At 33.7% G+C, this 25,521-nt stretch overlaps 2 protein-coding genes across 2 annotated transcripts in view; one reads left to right on the top strand and one right to left on the bottom strand.

The window, feature by feature from the left end:
* The window catches only part of LOC122519292 (laccase), a 33,970-nt gene extending 32,420 nt beyond the window's left edge, over positions 1-1,550 (top strand). Inside the window, exons 7-10 of the mRNA XM_043638659.1 lie at positions 69-264; positions 399-611; positions 771-1,001; positions 1,115-1,550. Coding sequence (XP_043494594.1) covers positions 69-264; positions 399-611; positions 771-1,001; positions 1,115-1,287 — 813 coding nt within the window. The 3' untranslated portion in view covers positions 1,288-1,550. The remainder of the gene's footprint in view (positions 1-68; positions 265-398; positions 612-770; positions 1,002-1,114) is intronic.
* Positions 1,551-3,461: 1,911 nt separating this feature from the next.
* On the bottom strand, positions 3,462-24,304 carry LOC122519290. Its single transcript, XM_043638655.1, has 9 exons — positions 23,375-24,304; positions 7,295-7,531; positions 7,010-7,122; positions 6,717-6,826; positions 6,492-6,570; positions 6,263-6,402; positions 5,786-5,935; positions 5,293-5,512; positions 3,462-4,606 (listed from the first exon to the last, which is right to left on the bottom strand). The coding sequence occupies exons 1-9, from the start codon at positions 23,480-23,482 to the stop codon at positions 4,402-4,404; spliced, it is 1,362 nt and encodes a 453-aa protein (XP_043494590.1). The 5' UTR covers positions 23,483-24,304; the 3' UTR covers positions 3,462-4,401.
* Between the last annotated feature and the right edge of the window lie 1,217 nt (positions 24,305-25,521).

The raw sequence follows: 25,521 nt of genomic DNA, 5'->3' as shown, positions 1-25,521 counted from the left end.
AACGTTCCTCTTTACAATCGTTGATGATGAATTTTGATATGAAAGGAAATTCGTTCTCACGATTCTAGGTATTGAATCCACTCGATGCCATTTGCAATCGTCCCAGAGAAGATGCTATTTGTGTTAGCCAATTGAAAAACGCTCGTCACGTAGACGAAGGTATTCTACAACAACGTCCCGACGTCAAAATATTCTTGCCATTCCGTTTTCTCTTCTACAGACCGGAAGAAGTCTTCCAACCCCAAACCTACAATCGTTTCTTAGGTAAAAAGAATAAAGTGATGATTAATTCTAACACACGAGGAGGGGAGGGGGCAAAAACCCAATTTCGTATTTTTTCGTTTACGTTACATCTTTTATTATATTATTTCTAATGATCGTTCAATCGATAACTTTAGTTGCACCGACTGGAGACCATGTGATTTCGCTCGTAGACGAGATATCTTTTACGTTTCCACCGGCACCGTTGCTTTCGCAAATCGATGATATACCACCTGAACAATTTTGCAATGGTGATAACAGACCTGCCGATTGTGGTGCTAATTGTATGTGCACGCATCAAGTTGACATACCACACAACGCGGTTGTTGAAGTTGTACTCGTAGACGAGGGTAAGTTTCATCGATATGTATTTAATCGAAAGAATTATAATTAATTAATAAATATAATTAAGAACACTTATATAATATTAATAATAATTAAGAAATAGAATTAATTAATATATAAATAGAAAGACAATAAATGCAATTAAAATGTTGTTCTTTAAACAGTACAACAACCAAATTTGTCGCATCCATTCCATTTACACGGATACGCGTTCAACGTGATCGGTATTGGTCGTTCACCCGATAAAAACGTAAAGAAAATTAATTTAAAACACGCGTTGGATCTAGACAAGAGAGGATTACTTCACAGACAATTTAATTTACCACCTGCTAAGGATACCATTGCTGTGCCAAACAACGGTTATGTTATTTTCAGATTCCGTGCCGATAATCCAGGTAAATGTTCATCGTAAAAATCGTTATCACATTATATCAGACATATTTTTTTATCGTAATTATTATTTCATTTGTTAATACGTTAATTTTGTATTTTGTTTTCTTCCCAACAGGATATTGGCTCTTCCATTGTCACTTCCTCTTCCACATATTGATCGGCATGAATCTAATTTTACACGTTGGTACGCACGCGGATCTTCCACCCGTACCACCAAATTTCCCAGTTTGCGGTAATCACTTGCCACCTATAACACCGCCATTACCGTTAGATAGCTTATATCATTGATTGTTCGGCTAGAAAAAATAGAAACAAAAAAAAAACAAAGGAAAAAAAGAACAAACAAACAAAAAAGAACTTTTTTAAATCGAAATCGTTCAAAGCAGCGTAAAAGTTAATTTGTATAATATATTTTTGTAAGGTATTCTTTTATATCTCCTTTTCTTTTTTTGTTTTTTTTTTCTTTTCTTTTCTTCTATCTTTGTTTAATTCGCTATAATTCAGTGGGTTATTCGGTAATCTTACATAGTCTAATAAATTAGTCTAATAATATTCACGTATCGATCCTAAAGACCGATTCGACCCAAATGGATTCTTACTCGAATCGTGTCGGTCTTTTAGGACAGGGGTTTTTTTTTGTATTTTTTTGTTAAACGATCCTTCGATTTCCAAGCTCTGTATCTCGATGTTGAGCATTTGGAAATGAAGTTTTAGGGTTGAATCCGCTCATTATTAGAGTGATTCAATAAGAGTTCCACTAACTACAATGCATTTCAACATTTTGTAAATAATTGTAGAAATAGTCATTACGTTTTAACGAGACATTAACAAGGATTAGGAGCAACGGGGAATGTAGTGACTTAGAGGACACCATAGGAAAAGAGAGAGAGAGAGAGATTTGCGGTGAGGGTGGGAGAGGGAAGAAGTGAATATTAAATAGGTGATACACATTAATTCTCGATTCTCGATTTTTACGAATGAACGAACGAACGAACGACTCATGTAACCATCGATAAATCGAGATTTCATAATTGCGCTTATTGATTAGTTAGGGGAAAATAAAATGCGCGCTAGCGTAACGAGCAAACGCTAACTGTGGAGATGTATTTTTATGTGTATATGTGTTCTAGCGTGCCTCGCGACATGCATAAGTCAAAGTTGCATTTTAATATAGCACTACGTGTTAAAGCGTAGTATCAAGGTTATTGTAATACCTTTGAATTTCCATCGATGTAAGATCTATGAGAAGAAGACAAATTCTATGTTGATTGTTATACGCATGTAGGTCTTAGGATACTTTTTTGAAACGGTAATATCATTAATCGGATTCTAATTTTTGTCCCTTTTTGTTGCTTATAAATTAAATCAAATGAAAAAGTGAATTTTTTGAGAGAAAAAGAAATTTGACAAATTTATGAATGAAATTAGAGATTATTTTTTTTTTAACGCGTTAATATTTTTATTTAAACTTTAATGCAACCCTTATTTTCTTTTGCAGACCCTTTGCGATCACAATTAATGCTCCGTTGTATTTTATTTCATTTTTCATCATCTTCTTCTTCATCTTCTTTTTCGTTTCTTTTAGAAAAAATAAACAATGCTCATATTGTGTGCAATGTCGCGAGTAAAAAGCTTGCACTAACGCGATCTATATAAGTATATATATATGTATAAATATATTTACTTACGCGTTTTTGCGCGCTCACGTAATATAATGTAACAGAATTACATTATAAATTCACTTGTAGATAAAAATTTAGAACCACCTATTAAAAGTACGCTAGAATATTAAACGATTATCCTTAATTAATGCTTAAAATCGATAGGATCTAACGCATATTTTCGTACGATTTCTAATTGTTAATCTGTTGACACGTCTTTTTCTTCAGTCAACATAAAGTATGTGTCATTTTTTTAAGAGTGAAGAAAGTGTTCCTGGCACACACATTTTGTTTGATCTATTTTTACTTTATTCATTACTCTTTTACCTCTTGTTTTATTATTTAATCTATTTCAATTTGTAATACGGACGTTTAGTAACTAAACGATTTTGTTTTTTATTACTTTTTTCTATTTAGAGATTCTCTAGGAACATTTTCTTACTATTGTTGATGATAAAATACATGTAACTATAATAAACCGTTATATATATATATATGTATAAAAATCATGGAAGATATAGTTTTAATGAAGACTTATACATTTTTATTATTGATTCAATAATCCTTTGTACTATATGTATAATAGCAATCGATAAAAAAAGTGAAATTCTTGTTGAATTATTAATACTGCGCGAGAAAAAAAAATCACGAAAGATAAGAAAGAAAATTTGACTTTCTATTGATCTTCTGATTTAACATTTCCATAGGTGAGTATATTTTAATTTATGCAACTTAGTTTTCTTATTATATAAATAATTATAATATAAATTATAATATAATTGTGCACAAATACGCAAATTAGTTTCTATAAAGTTTATTATATTTTTTTCTTTTTTTGATTGATTTTTCAAGTACAAAGTATAAAATAGTTTGTAAGTAATGTGTCATTTATTACACATTTGTTCCATAAAAAATATCGTCTAATTATTACGATAATAATTTTTAGTATAAGTAAAATAACAACAGTCGGCATGCATACGTACGTACATGTAGAAAACAATTTTAATTAGCGTATTGCACGCTTATCGATATAAAAGTACTTATTAATACAAGATTATATTCTTTTCTTTTTTGATATATCGTGTTGTTTGCAAGATTTTAGATGCTACTAACGATCAACGATATTGTTATATGCATTACGTTTCATGATATTATTTACAATAAGCATTCACTCGTCGTTGCTTAATTAGAGTTAATATTGCGACAAAAGAAATATTATTGCTAAGTTTGACTATACTTTATGACTGTTATATAATACAATACATGCAACTTGCTATGAAAACGATAGATTTTCGTAAACGATAACTAAATTCGCACTTAAAAAAAAAAATAAGAAGAAGAAGAAGGAGAATGAAAGAACGAAAAAATATTCATTAACTAAATGAACATATTCGTAAGAGTTGACAAGAGTTGACAAGAGAACCATCGTAGAGACGTTTAGTAATATCAAGAATTACTTAAAAAAAAAAAAAAAGAAAATGACGTACATAGCCGTACTATGGATGAATTAGCAACTATATATGATACTTAATCTATTATATATATAAAAGTATACTAAATGTTAATATTATATTTATTTGTTTTCGGCGTTTAAGTATCTGTATCAGCTCTCGATTTCTTCTAAAGAATAGAAGAAAAAGAAGAAAAGAAAAATGTTCTATTAGAAGTGAATCAATGAACGAACATAAAATGTATCAATCATCGAAATAATGAAATTAATTAAAACAATCGTGATCGAGCATTATTTTCCAGAATAATGTGAGCCCATATTCGAGGGTGGACCTCTGTGATGATGATGGTGATGTTGCTTTTGTCCAGGACCGGAAAATCTGCTACCAGGACGAGAATGAACTATAGCATAATGATCGCTGTTAGTTGATATCGACCTTGTTGAATTCATCGTTGAACCACCAGAAGCGTATCCTTGTTTGCCGTTTAACGAATATCTATAATGATTATATAAATGAAATCAATATTAATCGTTTAATTATTCATTAATATGAGAATACGTTTAAATGATATTAATGCTTCGAGCGTTTAACTTGTACTGAGACTTTTCAATCTGAGACTTTGAAATATAAACAAAACAATGTTCGTTTGTATGTATACTGTAAACTCGATTTTAATCTTCGATCAGGACGGATAACAATAACAGTTCGCGCCGACGTGCCAAGTAGACACATTTAACGTTTAATTTATCTATTTATCTATTTATCTGAACAAAAAATTACAGAGGCTTCTAAATTAAAATAAAACTATGCAAATCTAACCCTTTACCAGGATGATATAAACATATTTAAATTTTAATATTCTTAACGTCTATTAAATAACATTATCATATTTTCTATGAATAATAACGTTTGGTTTTTTCTACAAAATTTTTCATCGATATCAATCATTTTTACGCAGTATACATACCTAATAGAAATCTTTGTAATGAAATTGAACGCAGTTTAGAGAAAGTTGAACGTATGTATCAGAAGACACGTTTACGAGTATATTAACGTTCCGTTCTGATCTTAGAAAAAAGAAAGAATTTGTGCCAACCTAGTTGTGTTTCTCAACAACGTCATTGATTGATTCGTTGTTACGAAACAACGTAAGCCGCATTAAGAATTTAATTAAATCAAACCTCGACCCGTATTGAGAACCGTGCCAGCTACGGTAAGGATCGTAATCTTCAATCGATGGCTCCTTTTCGATAATGTCGGTTTGAGAACAGCTACAGGTCATAGCCGAGCATAGGAATATGTTAATGATTAGCATTATTAAAAACAAGATTCCTAGTGCTACTGCCAACCACAACAACCATAACGGATGAATACTGCCCTCTTCGTAGGAAGCTTGCACCACTGTGAAGAAAATGTTTTATTTAATATGTATATAACTTTGTCAATTATATAAATCATTAATTAATTTTATAGGTCAATTATTTCTAGTATCTATCGTTATTACAGATAATCTTCTTTACGTGGAATGAAATCATATGTTTTTCAAAAATCTAATATATAATTATATTAATTTATAAGAACACGCTCGGTAAATTTATATTATATTAGAATTTAAAATTAGATATAATTTAAGAATTATAATTAGATAATAATATCTCGAATAAAATAACTTACTAGGTTTTTCTCCTGGATCGAGAACGTAAACGCTAGTACCGGCAAGTAGGATTCCTTCTTCACCGACTACGTTTTGTCCACTGATAGAAGAAGTGCCTCCTTTTATTCCTTCGTCCTTGTCATCCTCGCATATCGGAGTTCCACAACTTCCTAACGAACGATTATGAATTTTAATCAACAATTAATTCATTCATTTAACGATATTTGATAAAGGAATAATATTTTTTAACATATTTCCATAGAAATACGAAACAAACTATAATAGTTGAGTTCAGTTACGACTTAGATCATTTATTTTACTATACGTAAATTAAAATGATCCCGTTTAGAGGTATAATAAATAAAATCTTTAATGATCGTCGGTTGGAATGATTATTTAAATATTTTGAATCACATTAAATGACCTAGATTCGTTAGTCACTAATTTCATTGATAGAAATCGTTTCACGGTATAGCGCTTTATGGTGGTATGCTCACCTCTGCAAACAGCTATGTCGCATTGAAAATGCACTTGTGGACTGTCGGAAAAGCGGAACATGGAGAACAATGTGGCATCCGCTGTCCCGGTGTTTCGATCGTATATAAATTTCGTCATGACTCGCGCTTTAACGGGACATCTGTAAACAGGGGGGGGGGGGGAAGAAGAACGACGTTTTAAGGATTCTTTTACAAAAAAATTGTAATGATCTTGTTAGAGTATACTCACCCCCTTTCGTCGATCAATTGTACGCTAGCATTTTTTTTGTTAAACGCAAAACAAGATTTTACCCTGATACCGTAGGTTCCTGCGAAACGAAAGGAGTAACTTGTAAAAAAAAAAAGAAACAAGGAAAATTATGCAAGAGACACGGTTAGGTTAGCCAACTCGACTCGCTTTAACCAGCGTCTCAAAGGGGAAAACACACGTCGTATAATAAAACGTAATACTGACCATCCGGACGAGAAATTTCTGCTCTTAGGGTATAGTTGTGACCATAAATAGCTTCTTGAACTCTACGAGAACCGTCCAAGAGTCTTAAGGACACCAACGATGTTTCGTTCCTTGAAAAAAACGTAACTTTTAATTAATTGTAACTCTATTTGTGTGTGTATGTATGTAGAATAATATATAAGCTAAATACTACATTACATTTAACGTAAAACAAGATATTATAAATTGAAAAAACAAATGAGAGTAATTATCTCTTCGGATGTTGCCGGTGTTTTTCTCGTATCTTAACTTACTTAGCATTTTTAAAACCCGCTTTGCCGCACGTGATAACGTAAAATTTATCATCGGCAAGCTCTAATGTCTTGTGTATCCTCACAGCTATTGGTACCGATCGTTCTTCCGTATTCTGTAATATTAAAACAACTTTTATATATTTACTTATCATTAATATGAAACCTGACAACGATTAGCTGTTGACAAAATAAAAAAATTCTATTTGATTGCATTACATTTAACAACATGCATCGTTAACATGGAATGGAAAGTTACATGTATTTATTTCTGTTTTACATTCTTACATTGTTAACGAGTACTCCACAATAATCCGGTGCTTCTTTTGTTGCAAGTAGGTTTATCCCTAGCGTGGCGTGATTAGAACCATTTCCGGGTACCATACACTGAGGCCTCCGATAATCCCTGGCGTGAACCGCGCCTACGAAGCTCTGGTTGAGATTCACGCGAATCGTCATATAACCGGCTTTACACGTCGCCGTTACCGTCGGTTGAAATTCCGTGTCCAATAATTGACCGCCGACCTATGTGTGCAAAAGGATATATAAGTAGTAGTAGTAGTAAGTAAGGTAGATAGGTAGGTACTTACATACTACGAGGAAATATTAGACGCACCTTTTTACCCGTTAATTACTACGATCTACGACTATGATCGTTTGGATCCTACCTATAGGATCTATATCTACTTTTACTATGGTACACTATACTACTATGTAGTATTATGTAGAATCTATTACATATTTCTACGTACTAAGAGAAAGACCTCCTAGGCATTCGAATATCTTTTTTTATTCTTTATTATATGACGACTAAATCGTTGTAATTAATATTTTAAATAGTAACTATATGTTACTTGTTTCAATCTTCTTCTTCTTCTTCTTCTTTTTTTTTCTTTTTCTTTTTCTCTAACCAGGTTAGTTTGAATAAGACTCGGAAGTTGCAATTAAATGGTATATCGAATCGCATAATCTAATCTTTCAAGTCAAGGACATAACTCGAGGTGGTTTAAGAAGGGGGGGATAAAATGTATATATATATTTTAGAGAACAAAGAGACACAAGCGGAATATAATTGTATGTATATTAATCAAGAATATTAGCGGCTAAAGAAAATGATTGGCAATGTCTATAACAAACTTCAAAAGGTATAGTAGTAGTATGGAGGAAGAAAGTAGGGACATTTTCTTGTTCCAATCGGCGACTTAATGGACAAGTAAAGTTAGACCGGTCTGGGCGGTAGCCAAGCAACCCACGCTAACTTTCAATTTCATATGCCGCGTCTGAACCACTTCTACTAACTCCGATAATATAGTATTATGTTGTATGTATGTTATATGTACGTGTGTGCACGTGTGTGTGTGTACGTATATAAACGAAAATCCGCGCGGAGAGAAGACGAGCCAAGAAGTTTTGCTCGAAGATCGAAAGATCTTTCTTCGTGTGGGTGTATTTTGCAAGGACACGAGCCTAAATGTTCCTTTAGTCGTATATCAAATGAAGGATGCGCGATCGTAAGTTAGAAAAGAATGATGGTTCCTCTTATCCTTAAAAGGGGGAATCTGATTCTCCTTTTGAAATCGGATCCTCGTTACTTTTCGAATGAAACGTGACACTACGTTTAAATCGTTTTCGATGATTAATTTATCCCCTACCCTCTCTCCTCTTTTTTTACTTTCTTTCTTATTTATTTTTATTTTCATTTGATTTCGATTTATTTATTATGTATTTTCATATTTTATAGTTATCTATCGACAAATCGGAATGACACATTTCTTTTTTTGTTTTGTTTTGTGTTATAAACGTGATCGTCATTTCAATTTGAATATACGAGGGGATTTAATTAGTAAAACGAATTTGGATGTAGTCGCGTAATTATTTAACTATCGAATTCACGGTCACACCGGGTTCGTTTTAGTTAGGCCAAAAAAGGAATGCTACAACGATTGTGGATCGGCGACGTGATGTAATCAGAATTCCTGTGGAATGCGCCATGAGTGTACGCACTTAAAATAACGCTTACAGTGACGAAGAAAAAGAGAAAGAAAGAGAGAGAGAGAGAGAGAGAAAGAGTAAGAGAGAGTGAGAGAGATAGAAGTAGAATGAGAGGAAGAGAAAGGCAAACAGAAATTACGTTCGCCAATGAAAATATTTGCACGTCTATTAAACTCGCTTTAGTAAAAGCCGAGTGAAACCGATTCTATTCGGTTCTACGAAATTTAAGAATAATCGTTTCACGCGTAAATAAAATTGTCCATCTTTAACACACGAAAACAAAAAATTGCACTCTTTACGATTCTTACGATTATTAATTTAATGTTAGTTTGATCTAAAAGTTTGTTTTTTTTTATTACAAATTCACTTATCATATTTTACAGAGTAATAATTATCGAACCGCGGATCGATGTATGTAAAGTTTAGTTAGTATTAAAAAAAAGAAAAAAAAGAAAAGATTATATATTTATTGAATTATGAATTATAAATTTTATCTATACGAGTTTAAGCTCTCAATAGTAAAGAGTAAAAGATAATAAGAAAGCGAGAACGTGATATATGTTGGAAGAATTTGTCCGAATCACCCCATATACACGCATATCCTTACGTATCGTATTTTTCATCGTTGAAATAGAGAATTTCGCGGTATCGCTAAGTTCGATCGATGCTAAGAAGAATTACGACGTGCGTCTAAGAAATAATTAGAAGAGTTGAATGTAAAAGGAAAGAAAATGAGTTGAGATAGGTGGAGGGGGAAGGGATGATGGAATGAAAAATAAATAGAGAAATAAACAAAGACGAATTTGTAAAAAGAGAGTTTAAAGAAATAGGAAGTGAGATTTACTAAAGTTTGCGTGCGTTATCGAAATATGCAATTTACTTGCTTGGTAATAATATTGTATTAAAGATTTATCTCTTATAAATTTTCAACTTCTTTCCTTATTTATTTATTTCTCTTTCTCTCTCTCTCTCTCTCTCTCTCTATCTCTATTTCTATGTTTCTACGTGGAAGTTTGAATGCATTCCGATAATGCACACCCAAGTACAAGCATGCAACCGCGAGACTCGACCGCAGAAGTATATCGTTTGCAGAACGTTAATCTTTCATTTTTTGACCCTTATCTTTTTCTAGTTCTAAACTTGATATATTTTTTTCTCTTTACTTACTACTTATTGCAAATGCGAAAATGAATAAAGTTTCGGTGACAAAGAGAACAAAAAGAAAAAAAAAAGTAATAATAATTATCATTTTTCTCATTCTATACCTATTATAGAAAAAAATAAATTTAAATTTATATATTTATTATCTAGATGAATTAAATTTGTGATAAAACTTTTCAAAGAATTTCCAATAAGATTTTTTAGATCGTTTTAATTACAACGAATTTTTAAGTAGTACTGACCGGAGTGAGATAATCGAAGAGTTTAACTGCAGCGTATGCAACGAATGCACCGAAGGAGAAAAGCATTCTTTGCTCTTTCGTCTCTGGAAGAAAAGAACAAGAAAAAGAAGAAGAAGAAGACGAAGAAGAAAAGAAGAAGAGCAAAGGGCCCGGAATTCTCTCGTCAGCGTTCCTTAGACTTGGTCGACAGAAAGAATATGGAGAGAAAGAGAGAGAAAGAGAGAGAAAGAAAGAAAGAAAAGAGAAGTAGAGGGGAGAGGACCCAGTCTCCGGAATTATCCTTCGAGGAAAAAAGAACGCAAAGTCAAAACGTATGTTATTGACCCTTGCCTCGTTTGGACTCGTTGGTCTAACCACTTTCTTCCCCTTTTTATTTCCTCGTTTCTTTTTTTTTTGCTTTTTCTTTTTTCCCTTCTTTTCTTTCTCTCTCTCTCTCTCTCTCTTTATCTTTTTATTTTAAAACAACGTAAGACTTAAGCCCGAACGGACCCTGCGGGGAATTTTTGTCAAAAGAAGGCTCGCATCTTTTCTTCTTCTTCTTCTTCTTCTTCTTCTTCTTCATCTTTCTTCGTTCTTTATCTTTCTTCATTCTTGTTTCTTGTATCTTTGCTGCCTCGAAGATTCAAAGAGAGAAAAGTACGAAGGGATTTATGAAGACATTGTTCGGAGGGAGGGCAAAGAAGGAGAAGGAGAGGAGGAGGTTCCACTATCTATTGCTTAAAATACATACACACGGGTAAAGGTTGTTACCTGAAGAATAAAAGGTAAAGTCTTATTAACAAGTACCGTCTTATTTTGACGTATTTTATGGTCTTAAGTTAATCTTGCGAGTGTAAATTCTACATCACGCGTCTTGATTCATTTACCGTGATAATAATCAAAATATGAAGAAAATTACTATTTTCATTTATTTCTAATTGGTTTTTTTCAATAACACATACGCCGTTTAAAAGTATAGTATAAGTGATATTATTTGATTAATACGATTAAAATTACATATCGTCTTCTCGTATGGGTATGTTTTTTTTTTATTTTTTTTTAAAAAGGTAAGTATCACGAAGGAAAAGATGGATAGGTTGATAGAGACGATACGAAAGAAAGAAAAAAAGAGAGAAAGAGAGAGAGGGAAAATTAGTTTTTTACGACACGCAAGAGTACTTCACGTTAATTAAGGGATTGATCGATTAATCAGGAACATGATGAGGTTCGTGTAGTCCACGCGTTAATGAGAATTCAATGAACGTAAGTATAGTTAATACCACGTGATATATGAAAGTAATAAATCCTTAACGCAAGAATAATTTCACGTTATCGGATCAAAACTCGTGGCTATTCGATCGTTAATTAATGGTCTCCCCTCCACCACCCTACCCCCCACCCCTAATAGTCCTCCTTTATCGATATCATGTCGTACGTTATTTCCTATTTCTCTCTCATTTCTACATTTGAACTTTTATTACGTTGTTATTTCTCTCATTTTTTTTCCTTTTCTTTCCATTTCTCCCTTGCCCCCACCCCCTCTTTCTCTCTTTCTCTTACGTTCATCGATGCTCTCGAAAGCGTGTAGAGTGAAAGCAACGCATTAGTAACTTTCCATGGTTATGGCTTATCAGATTACGGATAGATTTTAATTCCTTCTCTCACATCATTCCATTTCTATCTTCTTTTTCTCATTCCCCTCCCCCTCCCCCGAAGAAAATGATCTCAAAGGCGACAATGTATCCAATGCATCTAGTCAAGGCGAGAAAAGAAACCTAGTAATTTCTCTACTTTTTTCTCTATATTTTAAAAAATTTTTTTCATATCGTTCCAGATAACGAAACAGTAATTCGATTTTAAATCTCGTAGGACGAGGATATATGATGAACGATTTTATTTATTTTATTTTTCTCCTTGTTTCAATTATTTTATTTAAAATATATAATTTCCTATCCTGAGAAAAAAGGAAACTAAACGTTAATATATAATTGTATCACGTGTATTTCTTAAAAATAAAAAGTATTTTTTTCTGATAAGTTTATTTTATTTAAAATCGTATCGCGAAAACTATTTCGATATTCTACACGACCCCCGTAATTTTTGCAATGCATTTAAGGATAGAAAAATTTTGGTTCGTATTTTCTAATTTTTCCTTTTTTTTTTTCTTTTATATTATCTCATATTTTTTGACGATACTCGGTTATGGAATAAGGCGTGTAGAAATAATTCGAAGTTATATTACGATTAAGTGAAACGCGTAAGTGCTTGTGATATTTTCTTATCGAAACGTATCGAGGTGGATTATGGTCATTCGATATTTTCGTAAAACTGTTCAAGAGAAAAGAGAGAATTTTGTTTAAATGATTGTTTATAGATATCGACGTGGGAGTATTTATAGATTTCGAGTTTTAATACGAGAATATATGAAACGGTTTCGAGTAGCCGTTCTTTCGACAGATCATTTTATTTTTTCATATTTTTAATATATATATAAGTAAAAACATTATTATTAACCCCCGACACTTATTATATTTAATGTTTCATTTTGTAAAAGAAATTTGAAAAAAGATTCTTGAACAGTCTTTATTGAACTGCAAAATGTTTCGCAACCGTGACCCAGAAAATTAGCCCACCCACTTTGGTTGCGGACCGAAAAACGAAAGTGAAAGCGAGAAATAAGAAGAAGTGCGTCGAAGAGCAAACCGTTTCAATTTTAAAAAATATCTTCGTTGCCTCCTCGTTTATTAGTAGCAACAGTTCAGAAGCAAAACCACTTTCATCTCACGTGGCAATAAATGAAAGCAATAAAAAACATGCTGCGTGTCTGAACCGACTTCAACTTCAACAAGTTTAATATTCTACTATTTCTCTTAACATTTCTCTCTCTCTGTTCGTTAAATTAAAAAATTGTTTCCATCACTTTTCCCCCAATCCACGAACGAATAAATAACGTGTTAAAAAAAAATAGTATTTCGGAACGATTCATTATTATGACTCATCATCGTATCCACCGATAAGGTATAGTTTGTTTGATTGTCAAAGTGTTGGGGAGGGAGGGAGAAAGGAGGGGGAAGGGGTACGATCGAACGGAACGCACGCTTAACGGAGAAAAGTGAAAGTGTATACGTGTAAGAAGGATGAAAAAGTGAATGAGTGGGAAAGAGTGTGTGCGTTTGTGTGTGAGAGAGAAAGAGAGAGAGAGAGAGAGATGGATAGATAGATAGATAGATAGATAGAAGGGACTAACGTAAGCGTATAATATGTGAACGCGTAAAAAGAGAAATGGTGAGAATAGGAGGAGAGAGGGTGAGGAGGGAGGCGGAGAGATAGAGAGCTAGAGAGACGCGAAAAACACCCACACGTGTATATTAAAAAGAAAAAAGAAACAGGGAGAGAAGTAAAAAAGGAAGAGGCAAGGATATAAAACGATCTTATTACCATCAGAGGTCGTCCCGCTATTAAAACGGGCTCCTCTCTTCTTTGTGATCTCTCTCTCTCTCTCTCTCTCTCTCTCTCTCTCTCTCTCTTTCTGTGTTTGGTCCGTCTCTCCGTTGTACGAGAAGCTTTAACTGCAAGGATAGGATACGCGTATGCTTTCGCGTTTATGACAATGCCATTTCGTACGAGCCGGGAATCTCTAAGTATTTCGCACTAAGACCAATACACAAATGTCCGTGAACGTACCGTATGGTCAATGTAAGCATGTAGGTATATATATTTACTATATATATATATACATATATGTATGTATGTGTGTGTGTGCTACAACTCGGAGACGTTTCACGATGACGACGACGAACTCTCGCACGTGTACAAGTTCGCGAGAGCAGGAATTATTATGCTTCGTATACCCATCGGCGTCGGTACGCGGATATCTCACCTTTTATCTTCTTTCCTTTTAATTTTTTTTTATTCCCCCGCTCCCTCCCCCCGCCACGCACCTTTTTTTTGTCTCTCGTTCACTTTCATTGAGTTCAACGCGAATAATTACCGCAGAATCTATAAAATCTTTCTTCAAGTTTCTTTTTGTTTTTGTTCTTGTATCGTTGCGAAGGAATTACTTTATTAGGTATATCAATTTTATTATCGCGATCGGATCGTATATAAATAATAGAAATAAGATTGCGGACTGGGGAACGGGGGAAGACGTAAATATATTAAATGTTCAATGAAAATTTCGCGATAAGTATAATATTAGGGTGTATCAAAAGTTCGTGACTTTATTGCGTTGAAACTTTACATTGGAAACTGCATAATGGATTGTTTTTGTAAATATTAATAAAAGAAAACGCACGATCTTTTGGTTCACCCCAATATATTGTTTTTTCTTCTTCTTCTTCTTTTAATAATTCGGCTCTGAAAGCAAATCAGAGTCACATTTTTATCGAGAGAGAGAGAGAGAGAGAGAGAGAGAGAAAGAGGTAAGGATGACGCCTATGTTTTGTAAATTTCGAAGCGAGTTGTAGAGACCGACCGAAGAAGAAGAACCGAAGGTAGATACGCGTATGACGCGCAAAGAAAGAACGCGCCTCGACGATTTCGTTCCGACATAGGCCTTAAGGGAGAATCACGAACATAAATCATGAACTTCACCGACATGTCCGATTTGCCGACTGCCACGGGCAAGTGTTGTTGCGGCTGTACAGTACCTCTACACGAGTTTCCGAAGGATCACGCCATGTCAAGTGCTTAACCTTTTCTCGAGTAAAACGTTGATAAAAATTTTTCAAGTGTTCCTTCAATGGGAACCCTACCGTAAGGTAGGGATTATTTCTTTCTTTCATATGGACGCAGTTGTGTGTCGTTGGTAGTAGCCCATCTCGTATTTTCCATTTCATTCGTACACTTGACTTAAGTCGGAAGAATTATTAAACGTTCACGATCATCATAGAAGAATTCTTACTTATGCGTGCATCGGTACAAATTCTTTTATTTCTTCTCTTTTTTTTTTTTTTAATATATTTATTTCTTTAACTTATACAAGAGATTATTGCATTAAAGGTTATCATTGATTTTGACGTACGTACACTCACTGTACTTACGCGTATCTTCTTGACGTATGCAAAGATCTATGTAATAGTCAGATTAAAAGATTTTTTTAGCCTACAGCAAACTATCGACGATGTCATGCAAACGTTATATACATGCTTATTACAGGAGTGTTAGATCCTGCTTTTGTAAATAAAACTGTATAATGCATTAGCTTCGATCCAAGGAAATACTCGGTCCCGATCATCCGGAACGATTTACGTCTATTCCAAGCTGAGAGATACCGAAAGATTATTCAAACAAATCAACGATCAAACAGTTTTAACTCGTCGACGGTTCTATATCGTATTCGTTTAAATCAAACTACTTATAGATTTATCAATCTTACCTATTACTACCTGACAATTCGAAAATTGTAGACTTTGATGAACGCGATTTAGCTGACACAATAACTAAAATAGTCGAACGTTAGGCAGGCTTTCATGCGAAACGATAGGAATACCAAGACAGAGAAATAAAGTTATAATACCGTAACATATAGTACGCTTTGGCAAAGTTTAAATTTAACGAGGCTTATCCCATTCACTGACAACTACGAGATATTTTCTTGGGTTAAAGGATATACGAGTTTTATTTATCAAGCAGTACAAACCAAAAGATAACTCATAGATTTTTCCTGTTTTTTTTTGTTCAATTAATCATTATAAATGCCGTTCAAAGATTATATCTGGAACTAATTGGTTGTTTTAATTTTCAAAAATATCATTGTTTTCGGTAAATAAAAATTGTCGATTAATCCAGGACACGACGTATTTTATTTTTCTTTCCTTTTTCGTCAATGAACGAGTTTAACTTGTAAGGTAAAGATATAAACACATTTACATATGTATATAAGTATACCAGTGTATCTTTGTATCTACAAAATGAACCATGTCTGACCACGATGCCTATCGAACATCGGTTGTTCGTGACTAACATTTATTAAAAGAATTTTCAAAATTGTCACGATATCATCGTAGTACAATAGCAATAGCTTTTGTCATAAAATAAAGATTTTCAAAATCTTTCTTGATAATATATGGTTCAATATGTACGACTAAAAGATACGTTTATATATACACATATTGAAGTCCCGCCCTTTTCTCTCTTTCAGAGGCAACTCACATACACACACGTGCAAACACTACCTTCTCACATCGCGTGGTAGTATAGTAACGGAGTTTTTTGTACGTACGATACGTTCACGGATAAACGTGCAATTTACGCGGCACGTGTTATATGCCGTTTCGTGCGGCCTATATACCATCCAAAAGATCGTAACTCTTGGAGTTATATTCTTTTTCAGTACCGGCCGGCCCTGTTGTCCAGTTGCTCCTGACTCCTTCATTCAGAAAAGAAAAAGAAAATGAAAAAGAGAAGAAAAAAAAAGAACGAGAACCCTTTCTCGTCGCTCTCGCAATTTCCAACTTTCCATTTCTTTTTTCTTTTTTTTTTTCTCTCTCTCTTCACGAGTCAGTCTCTCAGACGTTGCAGTAGAAAGAGACAAATAGTGCCAGACGGCTTTTCGTTCAAGATAAGATGAGGACAGTCGTTATAAGCTTAAACAGCCCGAATATATAACCGAGACACGTGTTATATGTGTATGTGTGTGTGCTGTTTGAAGGGAATAGGGGTGGGGGAATAGTTGCATAAGAACGACCGACCTTTATTTGCATTCCTTTAATCGATTAATTTATCGATCAGCCACGCTCGAACAACGTAAGTGGAAACGTTTTTTCGCCATCTATTCTATTGGGGGAAGAGAGAAAGGGAGGAGGTTAGGGTTTTAGCACACGTCTTTATTCGATTCGTTGATTTATTGAATTATTTTTTGAATACAATGAAAACCGCGTCCAATCGCGTCATTTATTATTTTCTTTCTTCTTCTTTTCTATTCGATCATATTCGATATATTCGTATTATGTAATCGGATAATGTTTTTCTATCCGAAGAGATGAAAAGGAAAAGATCTGATCTAATCTTGTTAAATGTTCCTTCGTATAGATTTTTATCGATGATGATGATGATGATGATAACAATGATGACGATTCCGTTAAAACTTTCAATGATCTTTTTTTTTACAGAAGAAGAAGAAAAAGAATATATCTCGATCACCACACCGACAAAATTTGCCGGTCCAATGCGAACGAAGAACAGCCAAGCGTGTTTGTTGCAACGTCACCATTGACTATTCGTACCGTTATAATGACAATACAAACATTCCTCTATTTGCATAGAATTTCTATCGTTCCGCTGCATTCTTCGTGTACGCCAGTGGAAACACGCCCGTATTACAATTGTTCTTGATGGAAGCAATAACTTTTTAATACAGAACCAACCACCAATTCTTACTCGGGACCATATTCGCACCATTTTATTTTGCAAATATATATATTTATATATTGCATATTTCATTGTATTAAACTGTCCGGAAAGTTAATGTCAATTAATAAATATAAAATGTGTTAGCTTTTAAATTGTCTTTATAAAATTGTCACGAACTGTATTTGATGCATTCCTACAGAAAACAATAATATTTTATCGATTGTTCCGAAAATGAATGCCGATTGATATTTGTTTTATAGTTTTGTCATCAAATATTTTTATTACAAAATCAATATTTAAATTAATAATATTTAATTTTTTTTAATTTTTTAATTTTTTTTAATTAGTAATATTTTTATTACAAAATATTTTTATTACAAAAATCACGTATTTTACGATGCAATCCAATAAATAAAAAAAAAACAAACAAAAAATGGACAACAATATTTCTCGTATTCTACGATGAACAATATTTCGTTTGAAAAATAACTATTATTCGCTTTTATTGACATTTAGTAACACATCGCGATAATAGATAGAAAATAACGAAAAACGAGAAGAATACCGTAATAGTTTTGGATGAAATCGTTATATTATAGTATACTCATACTATAGCATACTAATCACGGTTACTACGAACACGTTTTGTTTTTTTTCTTTTCTTTTTCGTTTCCGTTTGCACTGACGTAGTGTATCCGTTGCTCTTGCTCGTAAACGCTCGAAACGATGCGTGATTCCCCGTTCCTAGGTTTACTATCATTCTTGTTACATTTTTACCACGTGATATTCCGTTAAATAATTGTTAATACCAACAACGACAACAACAACAACACAATAGCAACGATCGTTCGAAAGATTACAAAATTCCTAACGACGAATAAAATTGCGTTCTTAGAGATAAATTATGATCGTTAAAATGAATATCAATCGATGATCATATAACGAGAATCATTATGTTACTTGGAATTAAAGTCACATGAGTGTTATTTCAATTTATTTCCTATCGTAGATTATTACAAAGACATTGTTAAGAAAATAATGATGAAATGAGAAATAAAAATTAACCACACCCCCTTCCCCTCACTCTGAAGAATATCAAAGGCAATAAATCGATCGAAGAATGATCTATCTCGCAAGGACTAATCGATCATTCTGGATATCATAACGTTTGCTTGTCATAGATCTTCGCTCGAGGCTTCTATAACTGAATATAGAAAATGCAAGGCAATATTCGAGTCTAGTCATTCTTCCCGTCTTTAGAAATGTAACTAAAGAACCACACTGGATAATTATAAATTCGGTGTTCTAAAGTAATCTAAACTATCAAGTATAAGATTCCACTCTGGAGAGACCTGCTGCTGGTATTCCTATCGGCTTACTGCATTTATCACGACAAATAGCATTCTTCGGTTCCAAGGACATCCACCGAAGGGAGGACGAAAACTTAAGAGAAGAACAAAAATGATATAAAGTATTTTATTATTCCTTGCAACGTGTAGTCTTTCTTTCAGAATACTGACACAACGGATGGATTACTTTAACAATATTTCTACCGTGATTTTGTTTATATCTATTTCAACGCAAAAAGGTGTCTCTTTTTAGATTCAGGATAAGTTGGAGGAAAATTATATTATAATATTATTATAATTAATTTAACAACACTATTGTACAGAAAGTCAAGAAAATTATTTATTTCCGGTGAAATAATTGAAACTTTGAAAATAATATTTGAAGTTAAAATTTGTTAAAGTATCTTTTTGACATCACTAGGATAAAAATAATTTATCATTGGTACATATGGTGAGAAGAAAATGAAAATAATCACTCAAAATTTCGAGATTCTCTTTTTTTCTTTCTCTATTTTTTTTTCAATGGACACGAGTGAACGAGTATTATAAACTATTTCTCCTCGTCTCTGGAGGAGTTTTAAAAAGAGAGAATACGATCGAAGTTTCGATATTACGTATCCGAGTATTGTACGAGAGAGGCATACGAGACCTCAACTCGCACTTTCGCAATCCTTTAAAGAAAAGACTTATTATCTTATGGTTAAACGTAGGCTGCTGTATCGAAGGCTGCCGAGCGTAGGTCGAACTATCCCGTGGAGTAGCGCTCGTTCTCCGAAAATGGACATGTGAGTCCGACAAAAAGAGAGAGAGAGAGAGAGAGAGAGAAGGAGAGATAAAGAAGAAAAGATGGAATTTCTGACTTTCGTTTTATTCTCGGTACGGTGCACTTGGATGCGTTTCCACACATCCCACTTGGATACTTTATTTTCGAACAGTTATTTCTTACTTTCCTCTTTTTTTATAATGATCTTCAAAAGAATTATTTACTACGTCCTTGATAGTATGTTATATTATCCAGTGATCTAGCTTACGTTTAAATACCGTTAACAGTTTTTAATTATAATGTTTTCGTAGGTTGGTTTCAATTTAAAGAAAAGATAGGAATAGAAGGATATTACCTTGGATTGATTATTAGGATAAATCAAAAGTTCGTAAGTTTATTGTGTTGTTTCTCAGATAGTGCAATTTTTGGAAATCAATAAAATTTCTTTATATGTAAGTGAGATATTAATTTTAAAAAACGCACGAACTTTTGGTTCATCCTAATATTTATAAGTCGCTAACCTTTATGCCGAATGGAAGAACTGAAAATCAATTTGTTCCTTACAACACAGTTGTAGATGTATCATAAAGAAATACGAGTTACCGCAGAAAGTTGTTAGTTGTTATCACCCATTTAAAGAGAAAAGAACAAGATAAGAAAGAAAGAAGGAAAGAAAGAAAAAAAGAGAAGAAACGAAGAGGGAGAGAAAAAAAATTCCTATGATTACGTGAGAAATGAGACATATGAGACGTTGAGAAATATTTCATGCGGGACGCGTATTCGAGGACAAGAGTTTCTATGTCATAGACGAGCTTAGGCGTGTATTCCTGCGTATGACTACGACATTCACGCATTCATTCTAACTAACATAAGTCAAGTTCTTTCATTTTATTTTTTTTTTTACTACACAACATCAACTACGTCAATTTCGAGGTAAATAAGACGATTAGAAAAAAATTACGATTAGAAAACGGACGATCGTAATTTGTTTCTTCTTATTTTTTTTTTCTTCTACCACCATAGTTGATATATCATTATCTCGTAACGATAGTTATTGATCATAACTGTAACGACTTATTGGAAACTTAAATAGCTCGTCTTTATGCTGAGAAATCGAGAACGAGAGAAGTCGAGATTTAAAAAAAAAAGAAAAGATTCTAGAAGGCCGTTCGCTGCATCTTAGATCCTCGATCTCGATAATGCATATCATGTCCGATGGAATTTGAAGAAACTTCAAGGCTAAATGAAAATGTTTCTCGCGTCGGCGAGATTAACTTTAAGAATTTATGTTTCTCGCAAAAGTAGGGTCAGTTGAAGTTAACAGAGATAAATATCTAAACGTATTATCAGATAAAACTTATCAGGAATTTGCAGCCCTTCCAGCGATTTCATTTTCTTGCATTGTCCTGTGTTAACGATTAACATCGTTTACGATAACGATCACTATCGTTTTATCTTGTATTTATCTAAATAACGTTCGATATAATTGAACCATTTTCCTAGATAAGATGATATCTATCTATCCTTTCTTATATTTCTCTCCCTTTTTTTTCCTTTTTATTTTTAATTAAATTTCTTAATAAAAATCTCAAATAAAGTATCAATGACATTACTGCGCTTATTGGATCGTAGATTTTAATTTCAGTCGTAATCGTTCAATCAGAAAAATTCTTACGCAGGAGCATCAGCGAATAGGTTCATCCTCTGACCTTAGTTCATTTTATCGATTCACGATCGATCGAAGGTCACTCGATAATAAAACGTTCGATCGTGTATTCCAAACAGAAAGTAAAAGCCTTCGAGAACGAGCTTAAAATATTTAACTTAATAGTATTCAACCCCATTAGCATTATCTTATCATGGTTGAAAGGAGCCAAGGGGACAAAGTATTTTACAAGTACCACTCTGCATACCAGTCTCGTATTTCTTCTAGCAAGAGAAAGAAAAAAAGAATGATAGATAACAAGAAAGAGGTAAAGAGAGAAAGAGAGAGAGAGAGAGGAAAGTGTTACTAAAACTCTACGTACATTTTTTCGATCAAACTTAAAACATCCTAGCCACAACGATTCGCGGAACAACGTAATTGCGAATTACTCTTTGCTACTCGTATTACGAAGCATGTTACATCATCATCATCGTTCCTATAGCATTCGCTCAAGGTCGAAGAACGTGACAAAACTGTAAATGGTAATATTGTTATTCTCGTTTTATAATATTGTACAATATTCTTCTGACAAAATATATAAAAATATTTTTTATTTCAATCCGTCATCTTTTATATTTTCATGGGTTAGTACGTAGCAGTAGTATTGTCGTTTGAAGAAAGAAAAAAAAAAGAAACGAAAATGTCCCATAGAACGACACGTTTTAACGAGGTTTTCCTTTGCATACCAAAGAGAGATCAACGAAAGAAAGAGAAATAGAGAGAGAAAGACGAACGATGAAGAAGGACGAAAGAGACAAAGAAAGAGAAGGAAACGGGAGACTATTGTGTGTGAGTGGCTGTGTTGCATTCCTTCTCGTAATAGGCAGACTCTACTACAGTCTGCTGCAACTTTTCGTTGTACGCGAATATATATACCTACGTTAAATATACCTATGTGTGTGTGTGTGTGTGTGTGTATGTGTGTGTGTGTGTATGTAGCCCATATATTTTGAACCCCAATACGAAAGAGAAGAGTTGAGGGAAGAAGAGTCACGCCACCACCCAGCATCTCCTCCGTCCTCCTCTTTCTTTTTTCCCTTCTTCTCTTTCTTTTACCAGACACATTTCCACGAATGGCGAAGCAAACGTTTCAACAAACGAAATACATAAGCGCATGCGTCGCGACTTGCATTTTAATCCTTGCATAATTTTTCTTCATTTGTATTTCCTCTTTTTTCCCTCGCCCCACCCCCGCCATTTGAACTTTTTGTTTGTTCGTTCGTTTGCTCTTTCGTTTGGTTATTGAAATCTATTCGTTACGATTCGTAGAATATCGTGTATGAAATATTCGAAAATGTTTTCTTTTTTTTTTTTTCACTCGTCTAGCAATAGTTTCGTAGAATTTTTTCATGCCTCACAATCGAAAACAAATAATATAATATAATAATATAATATTACGGTTATAATTAATTCGCGTAATTAATTATATAATAAGACAACAGAGATGTTGCGTACATAATAGATCTTAATCGCGTAGGATAGGAAAAATATTGTAGAAAGTTTGCGATTGTAAAGGCACTCGTGCGACTTTATTTATTGTTACCACGAAAAAAAATAATAATAATCTTGGGGTATCGTGGGAGAAAATAAAAAGAAAGAGAAAAAAGAAAAAGAAAATCATAATATTTCCTATCGGGTATTAATGAAAGTATTTTTTTTTTTTTTCTATTAGAAATTATCATAAAGATTGTTGTTTATTTCATGACTTTTGCTTTTAAACAACGAACGCAATCTGCGTTAACGGGAAAGAAAAGGAAAGGAAAAAGATATTAAAAACAAAAAACGTTGTTGCTTACAAATATTATAATGCATTTTCAAACTCACCTCGCTGACGCATAGCGCCACCAGGATCCAACAGACTGCAGTTGCGATTCTGCGCGATATCAGACGAAAAGTTGACCACTCGCGTGCTGACATTTTGGTAGCGTGCATGGTCCACGCGTTCGCGTGACTTTGTATCTTGGATACGACGGGGGGGGGAGAAATATATATATATATTATATATATATATATATATAAAAATAAGGATTAAAGAAGAGAATAAAGGAGATAGGCTATAAAAATCACGTATGCCGACGTCGATGATCTCAGAGACCGGTCTCTCACGTCACATTTTCCTTATTTCCCAAGAAGAGAGTCATCGTATCGCGATTCTGACTGACTTCTCGTCGATGGCAATTCTCTTCTTCTTCTTAGATTTCTTCCTCCTTGTCACACGCGTTATATATATAGATATGAGCGTGTTAGTACGTAGATGTGTATGCAGGATGCAGGATGCGTGCGTGTGTTCGTAAGACTGGTCCGTTCTTGTCTTCGATGGAGTCAACACGAAAGACGCTGTTCCGTTCACCAAACAGGAGGAATAAGAAGAAGAAGAAGAATAAGAAGAAGAAGAAGAAGAAGACGAATAAGAAACAGACAAAAAAGTTATACTTTCTCTTTTTCTTTCTTTCTTTCTTTTCTATTCCTTTTCCTTTTCTTTACGTGAAAGTAAGAAAAGTTCGCGCAAAGATCGAAAAATCGACTCGAGACGACAACAACAACAACAGCAGCGATGAGGACGGATTCGAATGGAGTCTAGTGTTATACTGGCGAAATAATGATTGTCCGTGCCTTCCGAGGTGGCCCCAGGGACGCTCAGGTGTTCGTTCAGGTGTGCTTGGTGGGGGCCAGGACGGTACCGCAGCGGCCATTCCCTTTTCCTCCCGATACACCTCTGCTATCTACGCATTCGTGTCTCCAGAACTGCTGCTACCTCGCGCTACCACGCTTGTGCCTCCTCATCGCACCGTTATTAACCTAAGTTTCATTTTCTTTCCGCTATGTGGCGGTAGCTTGCGATCTCTATTTCGGTTAAGGTAGAAATCCTTTTTATCGGCCGTTCTTTTGGATTTTTTGTTTTTCAGGAAATATATGGAACGGTCATCGACCTCCCTCTCGTACAACTAACTCGTTCTATATTTCTTTTTTTTGCAATATACGCGTCGGGGTTGTACTTGCGCAAACCCAGGGGTTAGCGTTTTATTTCAATGATTTGTTAAGAATAATAATTTTTTTTTCGAATGTATTGTACGTCCGTACAATCATGCTATTTTTTATAATGTCCGGTTTATATTATCTGTTATCTCGTACAATCGACCTGCAGTATTCATGGAATCCGATTGAATGAGGATAAGTTACAATGTGTTATGCTAACAGGAGTTATAAAGGATTGCAAGGGGTTTGCTCTGAACGAATAAAGTCTGATACTATAGATCATATATTACTGTGATATTTGCCCCAACAAACAGAGAATGCATCTTGGAGATTGCTTTACAAAATATTATAAAACACAAAACAACAATACGCAAAATTTAATGTTTAACAAATGTTCTTCTTTGAAGTATAAAGGTAAAAACAAATGTTTAATCGCGTATGAAATCATTTTAAGATAATTGTAAAAATATCAATCAAACATACGAAAAATCGTCTCGAGTGAAAAAATGGCTTATTATTATTATTATTATTATTATTATTTGTATTTTTCCTTTGAATATTATTTGAATTTACTATTGATTTTAATTAGTAATTTTAGAAAGATTATATTAATGTTCGAAGCAATGAATGCAAAATTTTATGACGTAATATATATGTTTTTAATATATTGGAATAATCAAAGCAATCGATTAAACAACGTCACGGTGTGAAATGTTCGCAGCACATAAATTGCTGCGTGTCAGCATTGCTAACACAGTAACACTAGTTTATAGAGATAGTCATTGTCAGATTAATGGCTTCGTGCTTATCATTTTCTATGTTACGTAGGTCGATATGTGTATCTTGGCGTCTGAGAGTCTACAAGATGTCGTTCGAGCGACACGTGTTACTCGAAATCAAATGTGATCTTAAGGAAAAAGGAAATGTTCCGATCCATTGAGAGAAATTTATTGTGAAATACTATTTGTAATGAGCACCGATAATTCCTTAACACG

Source organism: Polistes fuscatus, unplaced genomic scaffold, assembly GCF_010416935.1.
Source record: "Polistes fuscatus isolate 324 unplaced genomic scaffold, CU_Pfus_HIC Scaffold3, whole genome shotgun sequence".
NCBI classification, from domain to species: domain Eukaryota; kingdom Metazoa; phylum Arthropoda; class Insecta; order Hymenoptera; family Vespidae; genus Polistes; species Polistes fuscatus.
Note: the sequence above shows the minus strand (reverse complement) of the source record. Positions and strands in the feature narration are given on the sequence as shown.

What these genes read in the sequence shown, in the direction of transcription:
- LOC122519290 (XM_043638655.1), bottom strand. Translation starts at nt 23,482, where the DNA reads ATGCACGCTACCAAAATGTCAGCACGCGAGTGGTCAACTTTTCGTCTG. An exon ending in TGGCGCTATGCGTCAGCGAG is followed by an intron (nt 7,532 to 23,374) that starts GTGAGTTTGAAA and finishes TTGCACACATAG; the next exon opens with GTCGGCGGTCAATTATTGGA. An exon ending in GCGGGTTTTAAAAATGCTAA is followed by an intron (nt 6,827 to 7,009) that starts GTAAGTTAAGAT and finishes GTTTTTTTCAAG; the next exon opens with GAACGAAACATCGTTGGTGT.